Source organism: Meles meles, chromosome 13 (genome assembly GCF_922984935.1).
Source record: "Meles meles chromosome 13, mMelMel3.1 paternal haplotype, whole genome shotgun sequence".
NCBI classification, from domain to species: Eukaryota; Metazoa; Chordata; class Mammalia; order Carnivora; family Mustelidae; genus Meles; species Meles meles.
Genome location: NC_060078.1, coordinates 77,130,327 through 77,147,660, shown reverse-complemented (window position 1 = coordinate 77,147,660; position 17,334 = coordinate 77,130,327). Strand labels below are relative to the sequence as shown.

Here is a 17,334-nt window from a genome sequence, read left to right as displayed (position 1 = left end):
AGAGATGTTTCCAGGAAGGAGCTGCCTAGAGCAATGCATGGTCATTAAGGGAGACAAACGTGTTTTCTGAGCAGAAAGTACCGCGCAATGGCCACCACCATCACCAAGGACACTGACCACAGAGATTGATACAAAACCTATCTGCTTTTAACAAGTCACGGGAACCAGAGAGAACAGAGGGGCCAGTTCAAATGTATACCTTTGTCAAAAGGAAACTAATCACCTAAACACGAGATTGGCCACAATGGGCCCTATCTTGAGTGTGGCAAGAAGATAGATGGTGCGGAGAGAGCCAAGCAGTAGTCACAGCCCAGCACCGCCATTAACACCCCAAGCAGGCAACTGGGACGTATAAATTGGAAACCAGTGTATAGGAATTCAGAGAGATCTTCTGATACCATTCGGCATGCACAGACTCTTCCTTCTAAAATTCTGACTTTCCTTCTCTCTAGCCAGCTCAGAGCCCCCCTGAGAGGTCTCCTTTGCAGAGAGGCAGGGAAATGCCCTGGGCTCTCTTCACTGCTGTATTCTCCCCAAAGCCAGGACAATTAGAGGCTGTGAGAGCACCCGGCATGACTGGGGTCTTTTCCTGGTAGAGCTGCTTCAGCGGGCTCACGGCTGTGTTTTCCCAGCTGGGCCGGCCTCCTTCTGATCCTGGTCCTAGCATGGCCTTAGCACAGAGGAGGTCTCTGGGAACAAGCATCGCCAGCTGATCTCCCAGTGCCCTTGGGGAACTTCACAGACTGCTACATCAATGCAGAACACCATACACATCCCCAGTCTCAGCACTGGGTTGGCTTTATTGTAGCAAAGAGCAGTTCTTTGAAAAGTTTCAAGTAACTGAGCTAGGAAACCTATAGATGTGATGTAACTGCCAACAGCTGGCAACTTCACTCTCTGATCCAGAAGCCTGAAGGAGACAGAAAACAACGGGACTACGGACTGACAACATTTAGGGTGAAAGTCCTCTCATCATTCTGGAAGGGATTATTTTCATCTGAATAGTACAGCCCCTAGGGGACCACTATGGGGGCCTCTCACTGATTGCAGAGGGTAGGCTGGGCCCAGATCAAGAGGCACAAAGGGCTGCCTGAGCAGGAAATGAACAGCCCCAATCAGGAATGCTTGTTGATTAACAATAACCCAGTGGGTCTGTTTCATAAGAGCCGTGCTGACAACATCCCACAGCACTGTGGGTTTGAGGGAACAGACAAACCAACAAACCAGGCTGTGTCCAATAAAGAAATTCAAAATAATGTGTCATGTGAGTTAGCCCACAAGTGGCCTGTACAGAGAACACCACTGGTCATACACATCCCAGAGGTTAGAGGGCTTTTGTTGTTACTTTGGTTGTTGCTGAGAATTTGGAGCTGCAGGATTTCTGTAACATGAGACTCTGTTGTATCGACTGGCTGTTCTGCAGCCGAAATTCCTAAAAGCAGGATGCTGCGCAGGGGCAAGTGTCGCCTGTCTCATCCACAGCAGAAGCGTGAAGGTGGCCACTGTGGACGTGTAGGTAAGAGGCGGTCTTGGGATTCAGGGACCTGAGCTCCAAATCACTCTCGCTGACAGAGTCCTAAATTCCAGCTCACACTGGAAATGCTACACCCGGTTTTCTGTCCTGACTTTTTAAAGACCAGTCCCTCACCCCCTACTTCTGAGGATTCCTAAAAGAAGTGATTTTAAAAAACAAAAACAAAAAAGTCGTGTACAACAGGAGGCTCCCCAGGCAGGCTCTCACCTATTTAGGCAAAAAGAACATCCAAAGACTCTACCCTTCTCTGTTAACATATAGAAGGCAGGCTGTGGTGTGCAATTTTGAAATGTCATCTAAGGGAGATTTCGTGGAAAATGAAAAAGTCTAGAGAAGTGACTTCTCTGTTACTGCCACAACAACACCCAAGTCCAACAGCTGGTAATAAATTATAACCACAACCACAGTGACAGCTCTTACCCACAGTCATATCATCTAGGGACTCCGAGCTAGGGAAACAACTAGAATAAAAAGTGAGGCAAAGGGATTTCCAGGTCAGCTGAGAGAGCTGCCAGCAGGACGTTGGAGGCGCCACAGGGATACTTATCCCAACACTGCCCTGGCTGCTCAGGCTACATGAGGAGGACACCTATGCCCTCCTTGGAAAACCTGACCTTTCTGCCACTTCAGCTGAGGGGACTCTGAGCATGTGATCGCCAAATCCCTAAACCACAGATAAGCAGCCAGGGTACACACCTGACCCGAGGCAGGGCACCTACAAGCTGACCAGAGACTTGAGACTGTTGCGTCCGAGTGTGAAAAATGAGTCGAGCCAGAGGGTCTGCCTGGGAAGTCTCGTCCATGAGACACAGAGCTACTTGGAGGTGGGTCCTGGAGCTGATGGTTCTATGGGTATGGGACAGGAGCACCTACCCCTGCAAGCCCAAACCTCATAGAAACCAAAGGCACGGGGCAGGATTGGGCAGGATGTGTGATGGGACGAGGGAAGGCACATTATAGGGAGGAGTGTGTCTCCACCCCCGCTGGCCCAGCTCCCAATTCCAGTCCCCACGAAGCTCTTCTGTCCATTCTACCCTCTACTCTTGGATATTGCTCATACAGTCCTATAACTAACCCCTAATTTATATGAGCTAATTGGAGAGTGATTCTGTTCTGTTCAGTTAGAGCCCAACCAAAGCCTGGTTATGTAAGAAATATTCCCTGTTCTGCTTCAGAGCACAAACCCCCTTCGCTGCTCTGCACACCCCAGATGTTGCCCTTACCACCCTCACTCCTGTACCAAGAAAAGAGAAGACCGTATTTTGCTACATTTCCATTTCCTCAAAGCTCAATAATTTACAAACATACTCTTGGAGGTGGGAAATCTCATTTTTCAGATATATCTAACTGAATGAATGGTAAGTCTATACAATATATCGAAAGTGGCTTATGTGAGGGTTTGGATAGTTTTTATTGAGGTGTCAAAAAGTAAACATAATTCAGTACTTCTAATGATCAGAAAGCTGAAAACCTGACTATTGGGTAGTTTATTTTGGTTACTAACAAGTGAATTAGCTTTGTTTTCTCTTAATACTGTCATTTATTCAGTCCTTTAACTAACATGAAGATCATAAAAATGTTTTTATCTTATTTTTAAAAAATATTTTTTCTTTAAGACTTTATTTATTTAACAGAGAGAAATACAGTGAGAGAGGGAACACAAGCAGGGGGAACGGGAGAGGGAAAAACAGGCTTCCCGCTGAGCAGGGAGCCCAAGGTGGGTCTCGATCCCAGGACCCTGGGATCATGACCTGAGCCAAAGGCAGAAGCTTAGGGACTGAGCCACCCAGGTATCCCTGCAAGCTTGTGTCATAGGCAGCTATGGCTTAGCTTGGAGAGAATTTCTAACAACGGTATCATAGTCCATGGCAAAGACTATGGCACTCTTTATACAATAACAACTGCTTAACTGCCAAAATTTCTCCCCGAAAAAATGAGCTATGGAGTTTATTTCCAATTTCTATTACATTTTACATCTGCTGTTGACCTTTGTGCCTCTAGTCAATGGTGACTGGTCAAGAAGTCTATGGTTGATTTCTGAATTGCCCGTGATATAGACTTATTAGCCACAGATGTGGGATCGGACAGTCAATGGCAACAGTTTCAGATTCTCTTTGCTTCATGGCTAAGAGCTACCCTGCTGCGGTGTCTGAGCAGCACAGAGCTCAGAGGTACGCTTGGACATTCACATTCAGCACAATGGACAGCGACATGGCAACAGCTGAAGTTAAGATGCTTACTTCTGTGCATTGGTTTTTCTTAGGGTTAAAAGTTTATCTTTCCTTATTTCTCCCAAGCTTAATTTGACGAAGAGAAAAATCAGTTGGATGCAACAGAGATTTTTAAAATCTACTGATCTAATTAAGTCCAGCCCCATCCCCTAGAGCAGGAACTGTGAATACTCTACCTAAGAAGGCTTCCTTAATTTCAGTCTTGTCTGTTCGCCGGATAATTTTCACCACACAAATAACAGCCAGGGGTGTGAGGAAAGAAATTGCCTGGAAAAAAATAACAAATAATCCCTTATGAGGACAGCAGTTTGCTATGAGAGGGCTGATTGATAATTAGTTCAAGTTAGTTTCATTCAGACTCACTAGTTGAATGATCTTACTGAACTCCTGACCTCAAACAAAGAACGAGGATTTGTATCTATACTTAGAGACGCTGAAGACTTAAAAAAAAAAAAATGGAGATCTGATTGTGGGTTATAATTGATTTGTAATTGCTGGGAGCCATGTTTAAAGTGATGGCTTTTTAAACAGAAATGCATAGCCTATAATCATGATGACTAAGCTTTGCCAGCAACCCCCTCATATCCTCCCCAGCAGAATGGTGCAAGAACCCTTGGCCTCGCATCCCCAGCTCTCTGGCAACATGGAGCACGGTGGATTTGCTTACAGTCAATTCATCCATTTCTTTGGTGTTCTTTTGTTGAATTTCATTTCCTCCTTAAAGCAGAGTTTAATCCTTTGCTTGCCACCTCTCTTTCTTTCCTCCCTCGCCTTCCCTCCCCTGGCCCAAAGCACACAAAAGTGCAATAAGTGTTTAATGAATCAAGCTGGTGGAATTCAGATGCAAGCAGCACTCACTGTAGAACCTTCTATGAGGCAGGAACTGTGTTTGGGTAGCATCAGGTACTGGCACCTCTTAAATCCTCATGATGACTCTGCGAGTGTCTTTTCGAGGTTTGGGGGCTCAATGATGTGCCCAAGGACATAAAGCTGGTGAGTAGCAAGGCTAGGCTTTGGAGACCAGGTTTTCTGCCTGCCATATCTAGCCTTTACTCAGCATTCTACGATTAGTAAGTTGTTTTTGACATTCCAACAACCAAGAAAAAGGTATTTCAGTTATATCCTTATGACTATAACATCTCAGGGTAACAGTATCAGAAGGGACTCTCTTGCAAATCCACAACTGGCCTAATAGCGGCAGGAAGGGTGGGGTATGGTAACCACTGCTCACACGTCTGGAAATCTCCACCTGTACTCAAATGCAATGCCACTTTGTGGAAAGGGGCTTTCTAATCGGGCTAAGTCACCCCTGGGAGACACTTTTCTGTTATAAAAACAGAAATCACCCAAATGAATACAGTCTTTCAAAATGACTGGAGATGCTCTACACACTTGTTACAACCAGATTGCCAGAGCTCAGCACATCCTGGGGTCTCCTCTTTGGGAACTGTCTTTGGAGGCAGTTCATGAGACATGAGAAAAGCTCTCTCCTTACTGGCCAGTCTCTTTCCCACCACAATGGTAGTCACCAGCTTGCCGAACCTCCTGATCAGCTGTGCCCTAAACGAATCGGCTGTTTAAACACCAAATGGGCAAGTCCTATCACCATGGAGGGTACTTGGAAGAATACAAGTCTAAGGGCAGCTTTAGAAGAGGAGATTCAGAACTGAAGCAGAGAATTTCCCCCAAAGGCGACAAGAAAAGGCAAGACTCACTTGCGAGTTAATAGTTCTGATAAACGCAGGCAAGCTCCCCTGAGTGCCTCGGTGGCTCTCACCCTTGAAGAACAGTCGGGCTTGTTACAATGCTGAGTCCCTCAAGTATACTCACAGGACATGTCTGGAAATTGACACTTTGTAACAAGCATCTCAAACGATGCTGTTGCTGGTGACTGAGAAACACCATGTCAGAGTTTTGACTCATACATCAGTGGTGAAAGAGTGATGACTGAAGCCCTTGCTTGCTGACGTCCGAAGTTATGGTTAAGGTCAAAAAAGCCCCCACACCCTTGTTTCCTCTCACTTCAGGTGTGCAGAACATGCCACACACTCCCAAACAGGGGAAAGCAGCTCACTGAGCAGTGAACACCTTGGAAATGACCTCACTGAGAACAATGCGCACTGAAGGAAACATTCCAAGGCAATCCTAGATGATGTACTCTAAGGTTAGGGTGGTTAAAACCCCAGAAAAGATATAAATTGGCAAGACTTTCCCTACCTCAGAGGCTGCCTACAGGAGATCGTGAGCAGGAATGTACCAGCCAAGAGGGGACAGAGACACCACAGGGGAGATCAACAGCTCCAGGCCCATGAAGAAGGGCTGGAGAAGGCACTACGGTGCCCAGTGGCTCCGGGTTTGCAGCTTAGTGGCCAAGGGGGTCTCCCTGAGAACTGCTCCCTGCCCCAGCTCCCTTGTTTCCACCAGACCCTCACTCACACCCAACCAGACTGCACTTCATTTCACCCATTCTAGGATTCTCCTAGGTAGATTCATGTTGGTTTCTCTTCTAGAAGCACTGACAAACGGATTCCTGGGCTAGTGCTAGACACCCAGAAGGGCCAGGGCTCCCCAGCTCATGAGCTCCACATGAGGGAATCCCTCAGACGAAGCTCCCACTTAGAAGGCTGCAGAAATCTCTGCTCATGACCGCGCACCCGTCTCTCTCTCCTGCCATCATCCCAATGATGTTTGGGCTCCAGTCCCAATTCTTCTTCCCGAATACATAGCTGTCGTGTCCTCAGACAGCATGTTCTTCAGATCAGCACAGATAGAGACATATTTACATTGACCATGTGCTCCTCTTTTTACTAATATTTTCCAACTAGAAGACAGGAGTTAAGAGATTAGCCCCAGAAGCCAACACATTAAGAAAATAATTTCCTTCTGGGCAAAAGCAACTCTGAACTGAGTAAAAGAGAAATGAATCCTCCTTTCACCTGACAAACCCGTTGAATTACACCCGGTGTACCGCCCCCCACCCCCAAATCCCCCATAAGACTTTAGAGGCCATTTCTGCCACCCGAGCCCTTGAGGGGAAGGTGGACACTGAGACAGGGGGTGGGGAACGATTACTTCTACTTCTAAACAGATGTGGAGATGGAGGGCAAAAGGGGGCAGGAAAATTTCCCTGGTACTGTTCTCCCTCAGGTTAATTTTTCCATGGCTTCAAACTTTTTTGAAAATCCTGGGAATGAGCCCAGTGGAAAGACAGTGAATGGTAAATGCTTATTAAATGGGACCTGAGAGAGAACAGAACAACCAGCCAAACATTGCTGTGGGATACAGGGGACAGAGAGAACTCTCTTCAGGCTTGAGTTTCCCTCACTAGGTATGAGAATGGGGCTGCTCAGTATATGTACATAAGTCAGAAAACCGGGCTAACATGCTCTGAAAACTTATGAAAGGCCATGGTCTGTTCTAGACACCTGAGGCAAATATACACATGAATACATCCTTACTTGATGGAAAGGAAGCTAAGGCACAGAGAGGTTAAACAACCTGCTGAAAGTCACACAGCTAATAAGAGGTAAAGTGAAGATTTGTACCTAGACTGTTTAAATGAAGCTCTGTGTTTTTATTTTTTTAATGTTAAAAATAAGTCAGAGTTTTTTGGGTTTTTTAAAAAGACTTTATTTACCTATTTGACACAGAAAAAGTGAGAAAGGGAACACAAGCTGGGGGCATAGAAGAGGCAGAAGCCGGCTCTCCACTGAGCATGGAGCCCGGCGAGGGGCTTGATCCCAGGACCCTGGGATCACTACCTGAGCCAAAGGCAGACCCTTAATGACTGAGCCACCAAGGCACCCCTAAGTTCTGTGCTTTGAACCATGGTGTTATAGCAGTTCTCACCTTAGAAGTAAGAAACATTAATAAAACATGATAAATGCCGTTTCTCTAGAAATGGAGGAGGAAGTAAGTGGCTCATGTCCAGGAACATAGAGAAGCCACAGCAATGTCAGTGGCAGGTGTCACAGATGAAGCACCTACTACATGTGAGGGGTGTTCCTCCCCTTTGTCCAATCTTCTAACTACTCTGTTGGGGGAAAACACTATTTTTGCACAGCTCACAAAACTTAGAACTCTGAGCAATAAGTGAATTCCCAAAGGCATGCACATGGTGGGCCTAGGAAACCCCCAACCTGGGCTGCCATGCTGCCTCGGCGGGAGTCTTGAATCACAGGGATCACCTAAGCCCAAATGCCTCATCTTGGCATGAGATGAGAAAACTGAGGCCGAGGTCATTCTTGCATTAAGAAACATTTTATAGTCTACGGCCGTACCACCCTGAACATGCCCGATCTCGTCTGATCTCGAAAGCTAAGCAGGGTCGGGCCTGGTTAGTACTTGGATGGGAGACTGCCTGGGAATACCGGGTGCTGTAGGATTTTTCAGAAAAAAAAAATTGTAAGCTACTGATTAATTGTACTCCACACAGCCCACATGTCAAAGTAATATATAAATCATCAGGCAGGATCTGGTACACAGCTGGTTTTGCATGATGTTATGCACTAGGCTGAGAAGCCAGAGCTCTGCAGCAGAGAGAAATGTAGGAAACAGACCCAGATTAAGGAAAGCCAGGTTCAACCTCCAGCCCTGACACTTACCAGCTTTACGACCATGAGCAAGTCACTCTACCTCTTTCCCTCTGAGTCTCAGTTTCCTCATCCATAAGATGGGGTATAATGACATCCATAACAAATACTGTCGCTAGGATTTGAATTCACCAGCAGTTACTGAAAGCCTCTTATGCCCCAAACACCAAGCAAAGTGCTGTAAGTCTATCACCCCATCTGATGCTCTCAGCACTGTAGGAGGGAGAGGCAAATGTTATTAAAGCCCTTTCTATAGACAAGGAAACTGAGGCACTGAGAGGGAACGTCATTCTCCCAAGCCACAAAGCTACAAAGTTGATCTTCGGCCATCCACTCTGGAACCTGCCCACCCAGAGAGTCCAGAGTTAGCCTCCGGTGAATGCTGGCTGTTGGCTATAATGTTATTATTTCCCAGGGAAAACTAAACAAATGACCCAAACCAGTAAAGAAGAACCAGGATCTTGAGACCAGACATTTGGGAACAAAGCGTTTTAAGTTCCAGCCCGCTAGTCCCTTAGGTCTGAGCAGTCAGGGAGGAGGTCAGGGACAGGGAAGAGCCTCATCTGCCCGGGCTCCCTGCCATTCCCTACGTGACCGACATCTCCACCAAGGACCTGCCTGTGCATCGGCCAATGAAACCAACCCAGGAAGTGCTGTCGGTCCCCACCCAGGGCGCTGATGCAAGGCACAGTGCGGCCAGGATGCTTCTGGAAAATAACAAAGCCAGACTAGCACGTCTGAAGTGGGAGGGGCATAAGTATATCAAAAACTTTTAACAACCAAAGGAATCAAAGCCAGAGTGCCCTGAAGTTAGGATGTTTGCTGGAGAAGAGCTTGTCACTGGGGTTCATTCATATCAAACAATGGGCGCCAAGTGCCTTAATTTCTGGCATTTGACAGAAAGGTGTGCTGAAAAGTGCTTATAGAGACAACTCGGGACGAGCAGTGCAGACAGCTGAAAGGGCCTGCTGTGGGTAAACAATGACAGCCCATTGCAGAGAAAAGAGCTGTCTAAGACTTAACCAAAAAGTCTAAAAATTAAACTGTCTATCACGAGCCAGCTTTGTCTCTTTTCCTTCCCTCCTCCCCACAAAATTGACTTTCTGTCTTCCTCAGAAGCATCCTCTACTGAAATAGGAAACCCTGTTATCAAATCAACACGATGTCAGTAACGTCCTACAGAAGTAACTCTTCTGGACCTGCTGTGCCCAGGACAAAGGACAGGTCTTGGGGAGACTTGTTTTTTTAAGCCAAGGAGAGCAACCGGGAACACTGAACATTCCTTCAACTCATTACCTGAGTTTACCTGTTCCAGAGCTTGGCTGTGACCATCCAATCATGTCTGTGTCCCCCAGAGACAGGGAACCGTCTACCGTTCAGCAGTGCTCCTCCAGCACCCAGCACCATGGTTGGCTCAGGCAGGTGCTTTGCAACTGTCGGTCGAATTAAGTAATAATTAACTGACCTGAAGCTGTCCACAGTCTGCTTCTATCCCTGCCTTCCTCTGCCCCCTTTACACACAGATACACTAAACACACTCCTGTTCACTGCGCCCACATAGCCCCTGCTCTCCCATGTCTGTGCCTTTCCGCACCAGCCCTTCTACGTGCAGTCCACGACTCACCACCTCTCCACATCCCCCAAGTCCTCACGGAGACATCACAGCTGAATGGGTCTGTGAGGGTCTGCCCTCTGGCAGCTGGCATTCAGATCCGGGACCAGCAACTGGTGGTTGTATAACCTTGGACAAGTTGCTAAATCTCCCTGCGGTTTCATTTTCTCCATTGAAATTATGGGATTACAAAAATGCTGACCTCCACAGATGGTGAGAAGATTATCTGAGATGCCACTGCAAAGTGACAAGCACAATTCCTGTATTCAAGAGATGTTAGATGTTGTTATTACCGCCATGATGATGATGATGGTGGGGTGGTGGTGATGATGGTGGTGATGATGGTTATGATGATGATGATGATGGTGGTGATGATGAAGATAGTGGTGATGGTGATGATGATGGTGGTGATGATATGGGTAAGGGTGATGATGAGACTCCCTACAAGTTTGCCTGAGCCTCTAGCCCTTTCTAAATTCTGTTTTTCTTTAGAGTGCAATCTCCCCCAGGATACCCTCTAAGGATATCCTAAAGAAACCCCCCCATTCCGAGTTCTCATTTGACTTCCCATCACCTGAGGCTCCTATGGCTTTCCTTACCCACAGCAGGGTCCTGGAAGTGTTCCCTGAATGTACAAAGACACAACTACTAAGACAGCAACAAAGAGTATACTAAAAAGCAAAATCCAGCAGAAAGTCTTCCTTCACCAAAAAGAAGATTTCCAAAGAGGATATGATAAACCTCACACACTCAGGAAGGAACCACGACATCTTCTGAATAAGGGAGCAGCCTACCATAAAGACAGCTAATGGCCTATGAACACCCAGGAAATGCTAATTCAAGACTCAGTATATGTGAAAAGAAATCTCAGCCTGTCTCTCTGCGCAGCAGGAACCCAGAGTCATCAAGAGAAACAAACTCTCAGAATCAAACAACCCAACTACATTCAACTTCCAGGCTGACAGACATAGTCATCTTCACTCAAAGTGCCGAAGACAGAACACATGAAGGGGCTTCTGCGTGATATGATCACCATTCACTCTGCTGAACTCAATCCCCGACCATTCACCCTGCTGAACTCAATCCCTGACCATTCTGATCTGAACAAGAGGCTCCTCTAAAATTCACACATGTGCGTGCACACACACACACACACACACACACCCCTCCAGAGGCCTAATTTCCCAATCAAAGGACATCTGGATTATTACCACCTGTCTTCCAATAACACTTTGGTTAAAAAGTTTAAACTGTTGCCTTTAAATTAAAACATTCCAACCAAAAGTAAAAGAGACCCCAGGATTTTTATTATTAAGTAGAAAACTTGAGCTTTCTAATGACACCAACATAGTTATTTTTTTAAAAAAGTATAAAAACATGTTTTATTACAGTCTTCCATAAATATCTGAAGGCTTTAAAGGATCAAAGCAAACAAATGATATTTTATATTAAACTCTCACTAAAATCCAGGAGAAAAAAAAATCTAATTAATGCGGTGGCAAAGTATTTTTCCTCTTTGTGTTACATGTATTATAGATGTATCTACAGCTTTCCTTGGGTTATAAAGGAATCGCATTAAATCTTGTGACCCAGTGAATGAAATGTATCAACTACTATTAACAAAGCGAAAGGTTGAACTTATCTCATTAGGGGACTCGAGGGTAGGAATCAGGATTTGAGGCTGAATACACTTCTATTCTCTGAGAATCACAGCACTGAATAACTCCTTTACTGCCTTGGATCCTCACTGCCAACATGCAAATGCGCCCCCTCCTACTGGTGTCGGCAGCCAAAATTTTTGTGGCATTGGTATCTAGACTTCAAAACAATCCATTGTGCATAAATCTAGGACACAGGCATAAATTTCTCACCATATCCCACATGAACACTCATCTCCAAATTGTGTTTTATAGCACATAAAATGTGAAATCTGGGAGGAATGTGGATAAGTGGTAAGTAAGTTTCAAAACCATGGAGTAAACTAGTTAGACATACCAAATTCCTTTATGTCTAGGATTCATAGGAGATTTGAGTTGGAGCAGAAATGGAAAAAGTCTTATTTGCATATTCAAGTGTTAAGTAATGCCTGAACTCTTCAATTTCCCTGAAATTTACAAAACCCAGTTTAGTTTCCAGTGGAAAAGCAATTATTAAAGAGTAATTAAGGGGCACCTGGGTGGTTCAGTGTGTTAAAGTCTCTGCCTTCGGCTCAGGTCATGATCTCAGGGTCCTGGGATCGAGTCCTGTGTTGGGCTCCCTGCTCAGCAGAGAGCTTGCTTTCCCCTCTCTCTCTCTGCCTGCCTCTCTGCCTACTTGTGATCGCTGTCTGTCAAATAAATAAATAAAATCTAAAAAAAAATTTTTTTAATAAAAAAATTTTTAAAAAGAGTAATTAAAATACTACTTCAAAGCTGATGTAATGTTCTGGGCATTTCAGGATGTTTGTAGACACAAAGATCCTTCTAATCATCATTAATTAATAAGATTTCCTTACATAACGGGAGGGATTTCTCTCAAAATGTCAAGAGATTCCTCGTGTGCCCTAAGAAATTTCTGGTCCCATCACTTAGGTTCCCAGAGCCATGAGACACAATGGCCGGTCAGCAGGAATAAACTTCAAGCCAGAAAGCTGGCCAACCAAAAGTCACATTACTGTTCTGTAACAAAGAGGAGCTTAAACATTTCCTCTGCTACAGAGAGACCTGATGGCAATTCCCCAGGAGGCAATCAGCGTCTGCAAGAAGTCCTGGACACTGGGCTCCTACCCTACAAGGCAGCCTCATGGCTGAGACTGGGCTAAGAGCTGGCTGCTTGGATCTGAATCCTGGCTCTGGCACTCAGGAGTTGTGTGGATCTGGGCACGTTCCCTCCTTTCTCTGGGACGCAATTCTGCACCTGCAAATGAGGTCAAGACTAACCACTTTCTCACCGGAATGCTGCGTGGGATTCAATGAGATCATCTTCTTTCTCAAGCTCTCAGCAAAGGGCCCGGCACATCGGAAATGTAATATAAAAGGCCTTGATTGCCATGGGGGGGTCAAGGTGAAGAGGTAAAGGTAAGACCACTATATCCACCAGCTCTCTAGATGCCGGCCCATTTACTCTAGAGGCAGAAAGACACAAAACACTATCCCGGGGCTGAGTCATACAAGGCAGGCTCATCCGTGGTTGCCTGACCAGCTAGAACCAGAAGAGCCATTCACAGGACCCTCTAGGGTGCCTGAGTCTGGTAAAACCGAGTTTTACCCTAGAAGGAGATGGAGCAGGGAAATCAGTTTCTGGTCTTATTTTACTGTAAATACTTGGGAAACAACTCGGCCCAGCTCAGGTAAGTGGGTCCCTTGTCTTTCCAAAGTGGCAGGTCGATTACCAGTTCTCACATGACCAAGCAGCATCCGTCATGATCTAGAACTGAGTTTCATGTGACGGGCTGCTCCCCTCCTCTTTCTTCTGGGCAGCTCACGGTCTTCAGCAGGGGCCAGAAGAGCAGAAATGGGAACCCGTTTGGCTCATGCTTGGGAGACTGGTCAAATCAGCCATGAAATCACGGTACTTACAAACATGAGGCGGGTAGGTATGTTGTCGGACTGCACCAGAGGATTTTTGTACAGCCAGATCTCTTCTGGCTGGATGACTCTCTGGAATGGGTCCAAAAACTCTGTGAAACTGAAACAAAACAAAGACAGAAGCGTGAGGGCTCGAGCGCTCATCTGTGGCCTGTAGTTCCCGAGAAGGCCACGGCCACAGGCCCTCGGGGGAGAATCCAGCCTCTGGGGGAGGAGAAGGGAGTAACAGGCTGCCCTGGGAGGGGAACATGGATTGAAAGAATTACTGAGACTCTGTAGAACCTTCTGTCAGCACCTGCCACCAAAGCCCAATTCTGGGCATAAAAGAACAGTGGCAAAGCTGACCTACAAAGACCATAGAAGTCCGGGCTTCAAAGTGGACTAGGAGCCGAAGGGCAGAATGGGGGTGGGGGGCGCAGAGTGGGGCAAGGCCAGGCCATTAGCGCAGGTGAAGGAGCGCCAGGAACCACGTAAGAACGAACCAAGGGCTCCTTCCCTCTCTTACCCTGATGACGCCCTGACACTTCTCCACCAGTAGGGGGCAGAGTGAGCAAGAAAAGCCTCCCAGAGAAGACTAGGTTGGGCAGGAGGAACACAGAAAGAAAGGGAGGAAAGAAAAGGGAAATGGGGAGGATTCTGGGGCTGCTGCCAAGAAACCAGACAGCATTAAGCACCCACATCCTCCTCTCAGCACCCTCCCGAGCCCTCCCACACCCCGGGAGCCCACAACACCCAGGCGGAGGGAAAGCAAACACCACCAAGAGTAAAACGGGGCGGAAAGGGGGCCGGGGGGACAGAGCCCGCAGGGGGATGGTTTGCTTTGTCAGACTGACCCACCAGCCCAGTTCTCCAGCTGGCGAACTCAGTCCAGAATGGGGGTCCAACAGAGCCAGGCAGAGGCTGAATGTCTTTTCAGACCTAGTCTCGGAGGTCTTGTGGTGTCGTCTGGTGACATGTGGGTCATTCGGTCAGCCCAGATTCAAGAGGGGAATGGATGCCCCTTCTTGCAGGGATAGAGCAAGGTCCCACCAGAGAGAGGTTGCTTAAGATGACAGACTTGGGTTTAAAACAATGATACGCCAACCCCCGGCTGTCATCATTGTAATGGGCCCACAGCTCCCCTCTCAGAGACCCCAGGACCTTGGTCTCCACGCCTTCCCCATGCAGCTGGCCACACCACTGAGCATGACCCTCTTCACCCGGCTTGTCCCCCAGATGTTATTACCCTCTTGGCTATTTTTTAAAGCCTCATGCACCCAGCCTTTTGCACACTTCCACATCCCACCCCGGGGAGCTGCAGCCCGAAGGCATCTATCAAGCAAATTATATCCTCTGGGAGCAGCAGAGCCAAGAAAGATAGATGTCCCTTCTCCAGCCATGCTCCAGCCACCGGTGTCTGCCTGCGAGAATCCAGACAGTGAGGCAGCTACGCAGAGGACTTGGGTCTCAGAAAGCAAACAAGGGCAGAGATGGGCTTGCGGTGAGATGGAAAGTTCTGGAGACTATATAGTGTGGTTACCACGAAAGGACATCGCAGGCCTGGAAACCCCCTTCCACAAGCTCTCCAGAGGTGGTCTGGAAGCCAGGAAACGGAAACCCAGCTTCCAGGGCAGAAGTCGTGTGCTTACGGAACAGCCAGTCCCGGGAAGGGCCAGAGAGCTGGCATCTCCAGCCGGCTGCCCCGTGGTGCCAATGCCGCTGACCTGTAGTCAACCCGTGATTCACAAGGGGCCAGGGCATCCACCTCACGGGCAAGAAACTTATGAAAAATGCAGAATCTTGGGACTTAGCCCAGATCTACTGAATCAGAATCTTCATTTTTAGTAAGACCCCCAGGGGATGCACCGGAGACCTAGAGTCAGACACACACAGTTCTCCGGCGGGAAAGGAGGTGCTTCCCAACTTTGGCCTTTTAAGAACCAAGTCAGCCAATTTCGCCTTATCCCCCCTCCTCCCAGACCGTGACTTTCCGTGAGACTTTGTAAACTAAAAGCCTAGAAGAAACTTCATGTCAGGGCTTAATTATGAAATCAGCATTCCCTCTATAAACAGCTGGTAAACGTCAAAATAAATACAATGATAACCTACGACTGCTATTAAATTCTACTTTGGCACTGTTGCCTGGGAGTCTCACCTGCCCTCTCTTTGAAGGCCCTCCAGAGCTTCCCCGCGAGGCAGCGAGGACGGAGGGACAAGTGAGGGGGACCAACGGCAGGTGCCCTCCCCGTGACTGTGGAGGTGGGGACTCACACCGTCTGTCCTCTAAACTCACCTCACAAAGCCCATAAAATTCTCTCCAGCAACGCTGTGGTCATTTTGATGGGAAAAGAAAGGAGTTACTACTAAAGTAAACATGTAATTTTCTTTTGTGAAAATTCTAACTGCCCCAAGACAGGTAACTTGCTGTTGGATGTGGATCCAAGTCATGCTTCTTTCATTTCTTGGCTGTTTGAATTTGACAGTTATCTTAATCAAACTACATATCAATTCTCGGCAAAGGAGAACAGTGTTATTGCCTTCTCCCCGGTGTTCTGATGACGCAGTCTGAAGAAACTGGGAAATGTGCTCTGGGAAGATTCAGAGACGTTATTCTAACTCTATGCTGGGCAATTCTCTCTTTAATTCATGGTCCTTAGGTTGGGTTCCTAGCTCCTCTCTCTCTCTCTCTCTCTCCTGGTGGCCAGTCCTGTTTTCACAGCCCAGCCTGACTTCAGGCAGCCTATGACATCTGCGTATATAGGAAGGAGGGCAGGAGGGGACAGACAGCAGACCACCAGCTCTGCCTTACTGTTTATTCACTCAGCAAACCCTTACTGAGCGCCTGTGATACGCCTGGCATTGCTCTATGAACCCTGGTGGACAAAACATATGTGGTCCCCACTCTTGCAAAGATTACAGTCAAGGGACCCTAAGTGCCCACTGATTGGGGAATGAGATGTTGAAGTCTTCAGTTACCGGTATCAGAGTGCTTGTCTACACAGATCGCCAGTCCACCCTGCTCTGAGGAGATGCCAGGTTAGGAGTGTTCCAGTAGTTGGACCCAAGAGATGGCCTCTAGCCTAGAGCCACTTATAAGGACCTTGACCCCCGGAAATGTTATAGGATGTGTATCTATCACTGTTCACGTGCTGAATGTCCCAATAGATTGAGCCCAGAGTTAGGAAACCAGAAGAATGGCTCATCCTGACATCACACTAGCAAGGAATTAGTGATGCTTCTGTCCCTCATGCCTCTTCTAACTCAAAGTCAAGTTCTCAAAGGCCCAGAATCTCCCCTTCGTCTTCTAAAAGACTCCACAGACTTGCCAATGATCTTTAAGTCATGGACCTTGATAACATACCCTTTTCAAGAAAAGGTTAACACTTCAGTCACATACTAGACACAGATTTCTACCTCCTTTACTCCAACCAAAAACAACACAAGATTATACTGAAACATGAACTTAACCAAACCCTTAAACTTGGTGTAAATCCCTACTTTGGCATTTGCCCACTGGGTGGCTTGAGAAAAGTCACTTAACCTCTCTGAGACTTCATATCCCTCCCCACCAACCCCTCCCAGGATGACCATACCTTCCAAGGCAATAATAATACTGCTATCATTAGTGGTAAGAAAAGTTGGGGTCTGGCATGGTGTCTGGGGCACTGAAGGCCTCAACCAAATGCTCTTCCTGCAACGTGGGCATGAACAGGGCTGAGGACATGCTGTGGGTCTGAGAAGGACACCCCTCCCCCCGATCCCCTACTGGGGACATGAGATTCCACGCCCAGGGAAGAGGATCAGAAAGGATGTCAACAAC

At 47.1% G+C, this 17,334-nt stretch overlaps 1 protein-coding gene and 1 non-coding gene across 4 annotated transcripts in view; one reads left to right on the top strand and one right to left on the bottom strand.

Moving 5' to 3' along the window:
• The window catches only part of PLPP4 (phospholipid phosphatase 4), a 112,059-nt gene that overhangs the window by 57,898 nt on the left and 36,827 nt on the right, over nt 1-17,334 (bottom strand). For 2 of the 3 annotated variants that reach the window (XM_046027283.1, XM_046027284.1), the window contains exons 2-3: nt 13,527-13,635; nt 3,942-4,032 (exon numbers count right to left, since the gene is read on the bottom strand). In XM_046027283.1, the coding sequence (XP_045883239.1) occupies nt 3,942-4,032; nt 13,527-13,635 (200 nt within the window). The remainder of the gene's footprint in view (nt 1-3,941; nt 4,033-13,526; nt 13,636-17,334) is intronic. The other variant, XM_046027285.1, reaches the window with a different exon arrangement.
• LOC123955796 lies at nt 8,032-8,150 on the top strand. Its single transcript, XR_006821365.1, has one exon. It is a non-coding gene; the product is annotated as a 5S ribosomal RNA (ribosomal RNA).